Source organism: Aulostomus chinensis, chromosome 3 (assembly GCF_037954235.1).
Source record: "Aulostomus chinensis isolate RoL2024-O1b breed Wild chromosome 3, RoL_Achi_v1.0, whole genome shotgun sequence".
NCBI lineage: Eukaryota > Metazoa > Chordata > Actinopteri > Syngnathiformes > Aulostomidae > Aulostomus > Aulostomus chinensis.
This window is the reverse complement of record NC_141322.1, coordinates 24,284,209-24,297,157: the sequence shown is the minus strand read 5'-3', so window position 1 is coordinate 24,297,157 and position 12,949 is coordinate 24,284,209. Positions and strand designations below refer to the sequence as shown.

The 12,949-nt window shown below is 40.6% G+C and overlaps 2 protein-coding genes across 5 annotated transcripts in view; one reads left to right on the top strand and one right to left on the bottom strand.

Annotated features, from left to right (window-relative positions):
- tox2 (TOX high mobility group box family member 2) overlaps nt 1–3,905 on the bottom strand; it is a 102,589-nt gene extending 98,684 nt beyond the window's left edge. For both annotated transcript variants that reach the window (XM_086199873.1, XM_086199874.1), the window contains exon 1: nt 3,719–3,905. In XM_086199873.1, the coding sequence (XP_086055999.1) occupies nt 3,719–3,811 (93 nt within the window). In that variant the 5' untranslated portion in view covers nt 3,812–3,905. The remainder of the gene's footprint in view (nt 1–3,718) is intronic.
- LOC147268353 (suppressor of tumorigenicity 7 protein-like) overlaps nt 1–12,949 on the top strand; it is a 164,094-nt gene that overhangs the window by 110,550 nt on the left and 40,595 nt on the right. For 2 of the 3 annotated variants that reach the window (XM_086199875.1, XM_086199876.1), the window contains 2 exons: nt 38–114; nt 366–459. The gene's annotated coding sequence lies outside the window, so the exon portion shown is untranslated. The remainder of the gene's footprint in view (nt 1–37; nt 115–365; nt 460–12,949) is intronic. The other variant, XM_086199877.1, reaches the window with a different exon arrangement.

Genomic DNA, 12,949 nt, shown 5'->3' with positions numbered 1-12,949 from the left:
GTTTGACTTAAACATGTTGTATAAATCTCTCCTCAAGATATATGATGTGCTGCACACCGCACCCCTTCACCATGCACTCAGACACAGTTTCGCTTTGATTGAGATATCACTTCAGTAAGTACTGGCGCTGCACAAACTGTGTATCAACAAAATGTTTACTCAGCACTGCAGCAAAAAAAAAACAAAAAAAACAACATTTCAGCATGTATAAATAATGTACAGTAACTTGGAACAGGCTGCAGCTATGTAAAGAATAACATCTGCAAAGCATTGGATTATAAACCTACAGTGTAACTACAGTATAATTACAGCAGAGCCTCTCTCTCTCTCTCTCTCCCTCTCTCTCTCTCTCTCTCTCTCTTAAGCGCTGCGCTGTTAGAGGGAAGAAGGATGAGGAGAAAGTGGAACAGCTACAGTAATCTATCCAACTTCATTTCACCGGAGTGATTCTGCCTGGGGGTATGCACAAGTCATAATGCATTTGACAAATAGTCTCTCGCTAAAACAGGCATTTGCGAAGAAGTGGCCTTCAGCGCTGGTATACACAGCTGAGTGTACACTGAACAAACAAGCCTCCCACTCAGCGAGGAAAGATACGGAGGGGCTTCAAAAAGATTAGGAGAAATCTTGGGCGAAAAGTAAAGATGACTCACAGTGATTGTGCAAGTGCAGGACAACACAAGTTGGATGGAGCTGAGAGGAGCAACAGAGCTGTAGGGTTCATAGCAAAAACACAAATCGATGCTTTTCTCATGTATTGTTCCTCACATTTGTTCTGAAATGCGGATGCACAGGTTATTTTATCAAGCCATTTGGAATGCATGACTGTGGAAGAACAATGGCATTTTTTTCCCCTTGCTTAAGCTCATTGCGTGTCTTTGTTAGTCAAGATCACCAATCAGATTTTGGGTGGAAGTTAACTACGTCATTAATTTCTGGTTAAAACGTTTATAATTCTTCAATTTAATGAAACAAAACAAAAATGGAGACAGAACCGCTCATTTTAGAGGCACACCTGAGCAATAATTCCAGTCAGCACACAACACCAGTCAGATGGATGGATTTTCTTGACAAAGTGCTCATTTGCGAGCTGAATTAGCGAGAAAAAAAAATGTTTGTGTGCATACCAAAAGTCGTGGTTGTCTTATTTGAAAATGGGAGCGACAACAAAAGGTCAAATTGTAGGAAAAGCTCTGCATCAGTTCAAAGGTCAGGGGTGTCCATGGATCTGTGCGATTGACTGTATTTCTGACAAGCATCAATCAATCACAAGCCTGAATGCAGCCGTTGAGCTCAGACCAGTTTCCATTTACACATCCTGAACGTTGCTCGGTTATTAAACTGGCAGAAAAACAAAAGCATCTAAATATACGCACAAGTATGAAGAATGATTTTCACAGTGCCAAACAGTCACACTCTGAAATAGATGAGTTGACACAGCTAGAACAGGAAGTAAGGCATTTATATATGGAGTATGACACTCACTTCCTGGTTGATGCTTTTGATATTACACAGCACTTGTACAATCAAGCCTCTGGAAGAGTCAATGGTGAGGAGTCAACACCTTCCAGGAGAGCCTACTGTGAAAAATGTTCAATTAAATGTGTCAGAAATCTAGAATGAAAAAAAATCTACAATCTTCTGGTTCATACAGAATGAAATAATCTCAGGAAAGTGACGCCATCTGTACATGTCTTTGCAAACAATGTGTAAAAAAATAAATAAATAAATAAAAAACCTTTGCAAATCTTCCTATCAACACCTGCAGGTAGAGTTTAAGAGTTCTAACACACTTCTGCACCAGGAGGTCAAACCACGCAAGGAGGAGCTCATCCTGCTCCTGAAACGACGCTGCCATAAAGATGAACTATAGCCAAAATGTCACATAAAGCTCCAGTATCATTATTCAATAGTTATGTGTCGTAGCAACACTGCAATACAGATAATGTGTCACTTTACATCTTAGTCACAGCTGTTACTTCAGTAATGATGATGTTATATGATTCTGTCCTTGAAACCCATACCTGCTTCCTACAGGGCCAACAAGCGCCACGCTCACTGAATCATGATAACTAGTACAGGGCAGTGTGGGTTAACGCTACAAGCCCTGAAACCTGGCCTCGCTCGCCCTCTCTCTCTCTCTCTCACACACACACACACACACACAGACTCACAAACACAAAAGCAAATGTTGTGGCATGATCACAAGATCCAAAAACCACCTTTTAATCAGATGCTCATGTGAAGGTGAGTTTAGGGGGTAAAGTTTGTGTTCGAAGCTCATATCCAACCTCTTTGTGAGCTGCTGAGTGTGTGTGTGTGTGTGTGTGTGTGTGTGTGTGTGTGTGTGTGTGTGTGTGTGTGTGTATTCCTACAGGTGACTGTGTAGCGATGAGATTAACAATCCAAATATTGTGCTGTGCTATAATGTTTCACTTTGTCATCACCAAATGTTAACTGCCTGCTGGCTCTCCTCCAGCTGCACAGGCAGGCAAACCTATTTGAATGGCTGTGGGTTCTTCTAGCTCTGTCCAGTAGCGTGACAAATGTTTACTCAACTTTTACCTTGACAAAAAAAAAAAGAAATTAAAAATGGAGGGGGGGACTATTGTTGCATGTGATTTATAATCCTGGCAGGTTTTGTGTGACTGCCTAAACTTTATCGTTAAGCAAAATAGAAGTCAGTACAGTTGTTGCTGTTGTTGGCCCGTTGACAGCACATGAGAATAGCTGACCTAATAACGTGGTTTATTAGGCCACGTGACTTTCAGTGCACGTATGGGAAAAAAGATTTTCCCATCAAATGCAATTTGATTTGAGAGGATAATTCATTTTGCACCTCATCGAAAAGAAAAGTAAGGACATGTTAACAACTTTTTGTTGTGTGTAAAAAAAAAAAAAAAAGATGCTAAAAAAAATCAGATCTTTCCTCTTTTTTGAGAATTTGAAGTCACTTCTTTAAATCGGTTCATTTTAAAGTTATTTGCTTTAGATGAGATTGAATTTGCCAAAAAAAAGGTGATGGTGGAGTGGGGAGGGGGGGGGGGGGCTGATGACCGATCCTCCGACAATAGTGAGCTGCATTCATCATGTAAATACTTTTCATCACGCAGTGACAAACTAAGACGGATGAGGCGGCGCAGGCTGATCACCAACATGCACCAGGATCCATTAGAGCATCGCAAACAGAGCCGACTCGTGTTGTCACTCACATTCAATCGCAATCATATTGTTTATTGGACTCGGTGACCGATGTGAGAGTCTGTGTGCGTGTGCGTGTGCGTGCGTGTGTGTGAGGAGCAGATAAGAGCCGTGTGCAGTTGGGTTGTGGAGTATAAATAAACAGGGAATGCGCTGCTTGACGTGTATTCAGTTTTAAAGCGTTGGTTTAGACCGCCGTCATCTCCCAACTCCTCTCGCAGGACAGTCAAACACACGCACGGTTGATCTGGAAAACCACACGAGCAAACTCTATCTGAAGGGGGACAGCAGAGAACAGGTGCAGAGCGCGATTTAAGCGGGGAGTTGAGGATCATCAACTCATTAGAAAAAGAGACAAAGTTGAGCGCTAACGAAGCCCGCACGCTGGTCTCGCTCCCGTTCATCCCCCGCCGTGGAACTAAAAGTGGAGCGCTTGTCGTTGGTGGTCCCTTCTAACACATTAAGAGCCACCGCAGGGAGCCAATGTTCTGCGTGATAAGTAAAGATAAGTGTTTACCTTGTTGGAGTGGTAATAGTCCAAACCGGAGTCAGGCGGTAACGTACATGAACCCACGGTTGAAGGGGGAGCTGGATAAAATCTGACGTCCATCTCAGAGTCCGCAAGACTGACGGCATGAAAGCGTAGCTCCAAAAAAACCTGAGCGACTTCTCTCTCTCTCACTCTCACTCTCTCTCTCTCTCTCTCTCTCTCTCTCTCTCTCTCTTTTGCTCGCTCGCCTTACACCCCCCACCCCTCTCTCTCTCTCACTCCCTCTCCCCCTCTTTATGTTCTTCCACAGGCTACTAAACCACACAAAAAGTAGTCAGAGAAGACGAGTCCCGTTCTAATTCAGCTGGACGTGCAGCACGGTGATGTCCTACAAAGTTCACTTGCAAAGAAAGGAGACAACGCTGAAGTTGTCTGTCAGAGAGCCGACTGGTAGCACCGCTTTCGCCAAAAGATGCAGAATTATTTTCTCCCCCAAACCGTCCGAGCTCCGTCCCCTGGTTTCCAGTAGCCCACCTTTGTCATGTGGGAGCGCTCACATCCATCCATGCGCTCCGTTCCACGGTGACTGCCACGCCGCGACCTCTACTGGTCACTGAAGGAACTGACAGGAACTCTCAATCCACTTCAGTTCAAGTTTCATCCCGAGTTGGCGGGATAATTCTGAACATTATGCACAGCAAAACAAATAAATAAATACAGAGAGCGTGTTATTTTCACATCCAACTCCATCATCAAGTTATTTACTGTGGTGAGCGTGTCAAGAAGTCAGCAATAAAAGAATAATTGAGTTGGCAAAAAAAAGAAAATGCATAAAGATTGAAATCAGCTGTAGTTCTTCCTCCGCACTCAACATCTATAAAATTGGATCAGTGTGTCCACTCCTAAATGGGATGGACCACTTTATGCTACATTTACATGGTGAAATAAATCGTTGAGAGGAAAATATTTTTAGAGATACTGGAGCTGAATTGTATAGGAATGGGCAAATAAAAATGCCCGTGTAAAACATTTGATCAAATACCAAAATCCCTCAGTGTAAATATCATAGCTTCCTTCATTGGGTCAATATGTTATTATGCTACGAATGTTCTCTCCGCTTCATATCAAGGATCAAGATGTTAACAGCCCCATTAGCTTTACTGTACATTACAGGAGTTTTACTAGACAATAAACCATAACCCGGAAACCTCCTGAGGCTGTCACATGTTCCTTTTTCTTTCTTTCTTTATAATGTCAATCTCAGGAATACACACTATAAGTATACTCCGGCACATCACTGCAATGTTTTGTGCGGGAGACAGATTAAAAACACAGAAATCAAAGAAGCAGAGGCAGATAGAGCCTCACTTTTAAGCCCTAGTACGAGTCGAGCAACATGAAATAGTTGAACCTACATTGTCAGTAACCAGCTAACGTAGTTGAAGAGGCTCTTTTACCACAGATGAAGCTTTAGGAGAAGAAAAGCCACCATTTAGAGAAGAACCCAGACTGAAGACAAGAAAAGAGCAAATGCATGATGTGGAATAATTGAGCAGTACGTTATAGCGACCTCTTGTTTTTATGTGCAAGCATCATTTTGAAAGTGCATCAGTTCGTGTTTTGTTTTCATATTGTGTTTGGTGTCCCCTTACATGTCAGTGACAAAGACCAGTGTCTCTTATATGGAAATGAAATGGGCAATAAACTAGTCTGAATCAAATCATTTGATATGTTACATTCAACTATAAAAAAACTTGTGCAGAGGAGAAGAAGTTTCCACCAAAGAAATACTGTTTAATAATATTAAATGTGATAAATACTACATAACTGTATTTATTTTCATTATATTCTCATAGACCCTTTTTTTATACATACTTTTGTCGCTGCATGTCATCTAGTCATTGACTAGGGCATTAGACACTGAGAATTGATCTCTCATGGGTTAAATAATTGCCACTGTGGACTCAAAAACAAACTCACACAGTTGACACAACAGGATGTAAGCACAGAACAATGTCCAACCACAGCTTCTAATAGGAGCTGAGAAGGAAAATAACATCGGTCACAGCCAAATGTTTATCACACGCTTTTGAAGAATAGGCGGGTCTTTACTCACTCAGACGTGTCATTCGAGTGTTTGCGAGACAGAGCAACAAGTAAGTTATGTGTTCATGTGTGTAGTTCTTATCTTTGAGTGCTCTACGTGCATGTGTGGAGGCTTCTGAGAGAGTGCTTGTGTTAACCAAGCTGTCATTGTCGTCCCAGTGGGTGACTTGTTGGCCCCCTCAGGACTCTGCCTATGTTGGTGTGGTTGTTACGCAGCATGGTGGCTCTGGCGTAGGGGTGTGAGCCTGCTTTAATACCAGGCACAGAAGGGTCTCGCTGTGGGCTTGTTGTGGCCGTCTGCCATCAGCTGCCAGCTCAGGCTGTCCTAACTCCCCCGCTCATGAGGTCACAAGAATATCAATACCTTCTCATTCTCTACCTCTGTGTTGCCGTCTGTCTTCTTCTCCTCCTCTGCCACTCCTTTTGCCACTTGTTCCCTCTCAGTCAGTGTTACAGCAGAAGACGCATTACACAGGGGTGTCTGGCATGCGCCGACTCATGGCTTCATGGGAAAGGAATGTGTGTAGAGTTGTAGTTGCAGTCCAGCACAACGCCAAGTATCGGCCAGACAGAGAGAGAACTATGCACCACAGAGAAGAAAAGATGGGGGATCAAGTAAGGGACATCAAGGTGGGGGTGGGTGATGTTTGGTTAATGGAAATTTAAAGAGCAAGGGGATGATGTTTGTGAAGCTTTAGACGGGAGGTGGAACAAACTCTGGTAGGCTGGTGGAACATGTACGTAAAGGGGGAGGTGACATGGTGACAAAGGTCAAGGAAAAGTCACACGCATTTGAAAGATCCATAATATGCAAGTGAGGTCACCTCACGCAGTGGTTCCGTAACTTTTTGAGTCAAAAGAGGGACACCGATATTACTGGGGTGACACGGGCCTGTTAGCAAGTAAAAATAAAACCTTATAGGCTGACGGTCTTACAGGAAGTAGTTGAGGAACTGTTCTCATCCTTTATACTGTATAGTTAGTACTACATTTCACAGCTTTCAAATTCAGGTGTACTATGACTCTCACATACTTAATAAAATCTACGCCAAGAAAAAAATTATGCCATTGCTACTAGCAGTAGAATGTAAAATAAAAAAGTCTTTCCTGTCAAAAATGTTGTTTTCTTTTATCTTTTATTTAACTTTCTCTCTCTTGCAACCCACTGTTCTAGAGAGCCACCGTCTTAGAATGCAATCATGCACAGAGAGCTCATTCAAGAACCAGCAAATGAGCTGGAAGGAAACTATAATGTTCTCTAATGATCAGTTTTTAAATATTAAAAATGCATATTCAGAATAAAACCAGACAGCTGCTCCTCACTGCCCTTCTGAAGTGATCCAAGTGTACTAAAGCCTCGATGTGCCAAGTTGTTTTGAAAAGCGTCGCTGACACTGAGATTTTAGCCTGACGGACAACGTGGTGTCGATGACGTTTTCTAAAACAACGGCATGTCGGATGTTTTATGGAATAAAAAAAACTTCATCCGACCTTCCACAGGTATGAGGTTGTGACTGAATTTTCATTTTTGGGTGATCTATCCCTTTAATGGTTCCCAGTGGAACAAATTAGTTGCGGACTGAACCTTTTGATTATAGGAAAACCTGATCTTAAAAAGTTTTTTTTTTTTTTCAAGCTTCTGTATTTGTTTGAATGAAGAACTTGTTCATGGAGAATTAAAGCAGTAGAATAAACAGGAGCAACAACTCACCCTTTTGATTTGTTCGATAATGACTTTTGCGTGAATGAATACATCCAAATATGAATGAATCTAGACTGAAGATACACAACTTCGGTGAAATTATCTTTAAAATAATGTATGTATACATGTAAAAATACTGTTAAAAAGTGCAAAAACAGAGGTGTGTGTCCACAAACAACCTGCGGACAGGGTGTATTTGAGAACATTAAATTCAGCATTTCTCAATTGGCTTCCTCCGCACAAGAAAATATCATTAGCCCACCCTCTCATCTGTAACAAATAAGCAGAGTTATGCAAGTGTTATTTAATGTCACTATAATAAGACCTTCCTTTCCTCACTATAGTTATGGGAAGTGAAGCTGTCAAGGTGCAGTTACATCAGACGCTGCAGGACTATCGCGGTCGGTCATTTTGGGTAAAATATTAATGTTTATTCTGTTATAAAAACAGGTCAACGCTTTTTTCTTCATAAATTACCACCAGAACATTATAGTCCATTACAGTCCTCACTAACAACTGAGGAGGAGATTCATTTTGACATAAGTGTTGCGCCAAGTTCTGTAAACCACATTTTGCAGCCCTGCATGTTTCTACTTTTGTTGTTTTATCTTTTGTCAGATTTAATGTAGCACTTATACCTTTTTGTCCATGTTAGCAACTCCATATAAGGCTGTCCTGAGTACAGCAAATAACAAAGTAATGGTAAACAGGAAATAATAGTGCAATAGGTCCAGAGATGACTCATTAATGACCATCATTTACACAGAAAACATGCTGTTTTACAAAGAAGCGTATTTGAGGAGGGAAAAAAGCCTAAAACCATGGAAACCGACGATGTTGAAAAGACTCGCCTTTGCTTTGATTTTTGTCATTTGTGTTCTGTGAATCACTTTGTGGTGGAGCAGCTTGTAAAACGCTTCGTAAATGCCTTTATAAATGACTTTGCCTTTGACTTTGCTTCTCATACAATGAACTTCCATTTATATCAATTTAAGATGAATCAGACTGGTGTTCAGGTGCTTAATTTTTTTTTTTTTTTTACTTTTCACATTTATGCTCATCTCCAGCTACCTAAATATGCTGGATGAAAAACCATTTAGCCCAGTGAGGTCGGTTATTTCTCTCTAACCAGGCATGTGAAAATCATTTCCATTATTCTGCTCATGTGATCACAAACGGAAGCCAAGTAAATGCATTTAAATGAGACTCTAGGTAACATCCTCTAACCCTGTGAGTCCCGTACCGGGGTACCTACAGGGGTATTTACTACTACATGAGGGGGTAATGAAAAAAAAAATTGTAGTACCCTCAAAAAAATCCTCAATGAAACACAAAAAAAGTGATTTATATTTCCCCCACTTGCATTCTTTGAAGACCAGCTCCTACACTTCCTCTGATTGGAGCTACTCCACCTGCCTAAACTGGGCAACAATTAGCCAACCAGAGCCAGAGAAAGACAGTGGGCGGGTCCTCTGAAGATGCAACTCCAGCATGTCCAGTTCCCCCCCTGGGTTAAACAGAATAAATAAAACTGCCAAAATCATCAGCTCGGGGGCTTCCGGCACCAGGGGCTAGCATTAACAATTGTGGTGCTCAACTAGCCACTGGTGGTGCTGGCACACGAGGGTCAGCACCTGAGCAGACGAAGTCACGCCTGAACTGACATGAATCATGTCCCTCGGTGTTGACAAAATATGATGTTTGTCCCTCGTCCTTTTTGAAGCAGGCAACATGCTGGTCACAGCAGGAGGGTGAATGTTTCACGGGGTGCACGACACTGGACTATGTTTCACGAAACCATCTCAGAAGTCACCTTCACAAACAGTTTGGAGAAGCACAGATATTTAAAAAAAAGAAGAAGAAAAGAAAAGGTGATTGAAGGAGCCATCTGTCAATCACAACTGGCTACAGCAAATCAATGAATTCACGCAGACACCAAAGAAACTGGCAGAGAAACAAAAACACCATCCTCCTGGAGAAAAGCCTTCACCGTCGTTCTTTACTGTTCTTTCACAGATGACCGACTCTGCTATAGCTGCATCGATGCTAACCTCTTCAGGAGTTGTTGTGGAGAAGGAGCAGTCTCCCGGTCATCACACCTACACAAACACATAACTTGACCTGACAGGAGGGTTTTCCTCGCGAAACCACCCGCCTCTAAAGCTAAAACATCCTTACATTTATACAGAGAAAGTAGCTTCATATTTCTTGAAGCTCACAGCCTTGCAAACATGTTCCTGGGATGTTTGCTACACGGTCCTTCTGATCCCCAGTAAACTATATTTGCGCCCCTGTATGATCACATGTCTGGATTTTCTCTCAGCGAGAGGGCCGTCCCCAGGCTGGTAAAGATGCACTGGACGTGAACACACATTTAGATCAGAAACCATAAACAGACACATCAAAACTTCAAAGTCACCAAATGCAAGACTCTGAAACATTTCTTGGCGTAGCATCAAATAAATTAAAATGTGCAAATAAACCGAAATGTTTGCCAGTTCCAGAATACCAACAATTACTTGCCAAAGAATGCTTTGCAGAAGTTGCACTTCTTTTTAACAAAGCACAGTTGAGTTTTCTATCAAAGCTGGTGTGAATAAATTCTGTGTGAGGCCGTGGCAGGCGCATCACAAAGGGCTGTTCAATGGTGAACCTTTGCTAACCTTTTCTAGCCACTGACCTTCAATAATGAGACTATGTTGTCTCTTGTTCAGTTGGACAATCGGCTATTGAAACAACTGCCATTCATGAAGTCCGCTCCACCCTTTCCGTGACCCTTTTCCATGCTAGTAATTAGCTGCTGCTGCATTTCCACCAGATGCAAACCAAATAAATACAATATTTACGATTCATAAATAAAGGTACGACTGTGATATGAAGCATTGTAACACTTCTTAGATTCTCTTTAAATTATTGGCCCTGACTTGTCAGTGTGTCATAAACAGAAAGGCCTTAAATACTCATTATAATGTAGATCTGCTACATTCTCTTTCATGCAAAAACAATTCTATATATGTTTTGTTTTTAGCCTCAAGATACATCCTAAGAAATTCTTTCAATTCATGTTTTCACAGTTCCATCATCCCCTCATCCCCCATTCCATTTCTGAATAAACCATCCTCTTCATCATCTTCTCGTTCCCCGACCTTCTACTTATGTTGCACATGAGAAATGAGAAGGGGGGATGGGAGGGAAGATGAATGAAACAGCGAGTGGGGAATGAAAGGGAGGGAAAAAGAAGAGAGCAAGATTGGGAAAAATGCCCTTTGACTGGATTTAAAAGTCTGTGGCATTTCATTTTCAGAGAGAGGGGAGCTTCATCTCCTTCAGATCCTTTAAGGGCCAACCTAATTGATTAATGTTTCCATCTCATTGGTGGGGGGGGGGGGGGGGGATAAGAGTGGGGGTGGGGGGTGAATTTGCAGCTTAACTGGAGCCTTTTTCATCCCCAAGTCTTAAAACAGAACCACCAGTGAGAGATGATGACAGAATAGAAGACAGCCTGATGAAACAAAAAAATCTAAAATTCCAGTGAGATGAGTAAAATATGTTGAAGGTCAAAATCATTTCAACAATTTACCAAACAGAGAGGGAGAGAGCTCACCTCTATAAGATCGCGCTGTAATGAAATAATGTATGTGATTTTCACAATAAGGTATTCATTTTTCAAAGAGGCTGTTTAGGTTTCTGCACCTGTCACGGGGAGCCAGCAGCCAGCACGTTATGTGTTTGGAAAATGTAATGTAAGAAAATCCATCGCCAGCAAGAGAGAAAAAAAAACAAAACATATATGAGATATAAAATATGTGGTCAAAGGGGGAAAAAAAAACATCTATTTCTGCTTCATTGAAAACTCTGAACAGGTGATGCTTTCCGTGCTATTTTATTTTTCGAATTCTTGACACATGATACACAGGATCTTACGCTAATTTCAAGCCTTGCGTGCCCTGGACTTCATTTCACGGAAGCACAGAGCTGAGCATGGCTCTAACGAAGTAATGGAAATTAATGTGGGGAGCAACCTATAACATTATACATGCTCAGGTGTAAGCTAATCAGGCTGCAGGATGTGATTAGCGATCCAACATATATATATATATATATATATATGTGTGTATATATATATATATATATATATATATATATGTGTATATATATATATATATATATATATATATATATGTGTATATATATATATATATATATATATATATATATATATATATATATATATGTGTGTGTGTGTGTGTGTATTTATATATATGAATTTGTACATGATTTTTTGCCTTTGTTTTTTCCTGACAGCAACAAAGTAATATTTATATACTGAAGACTTGGCGGGTATTTCTAATCACAAAACAAAAGCAGTGGAGAGAAGCCAAAACAGTGGTGACCTTTACCCAACATGGTATATTAAATATGAAAGGTCAGCTGCATGGTTGTGGGGGAGGGTGGCACTGAAGTCGAGCTCATCGCAGACGTAGACAAAATACTGTATCTGTCAGGCAGATCCCAGTCGTGCCTTCAGAGGTCATTTGAATGTAAAAGATGTACAGAAGATGCATGATTCAATCTCTCATTGGTGTCCTGCTGCTGCACTTGAATATCAGATGCTTTGCAATTTGTCAAACGTTTTTATAAACCGTATAAATCTTACAGCTCTTTAGGCTGGTGTTGGCATTGGCTTCACTTCAGGGGTCAAGAAGATTCCATGTGAGGAGGACCATCATTTATGTATGTATCTGTGTGTGTGTATATATATATATACATACATATATACATATATAGGTATAGATATAGATAGTGTATATAAGTGTATATATAGCATATATATATACAGTATATATGTGTGTATGTATGTATATACAGTATGTATATATGTGTGTAAATATATATAAATACATATATATAGATATATAGATGTATGTAGATATAGGTAGACAGTGTATATAAGTATATATAGTATATATACAGTATATATGTGTGTACGTATGTATATACAGTATGCATATGTATGTGTATATATATAGATAGATATAGATATATACATATATGTTTGTATTTTTTTAAATAAATAAACGATACTCCTCAGTAACAGCCATGCAAATGATTGCTATTCATCATAGAAATCCCTACCAAACAAAAGGAAGGCTCCAGCTCATCCAGAACACTGCAGACAGAGTCACCAGTACACACAAAAACACACTATGGCAGTACACTTTAGGGAAAAATCAAATTAGATAAGAGTTCTCGTAAAGCTCTGAATCGTAAAATAGCTCCTCAGGATAAACCACTGTGGGGTTTCTGACTGACAACAAAATATGATCTAGACCTGGTATATGATTTCATCTATATAGAACATTTTCCTGCGTAGGGCACTCCAAAGTGAAGAGTGTCTTTTCTTTTTTTCTTTTTTTAAAAAGGAGTACTTGTTCTATTAGTCTAGGATC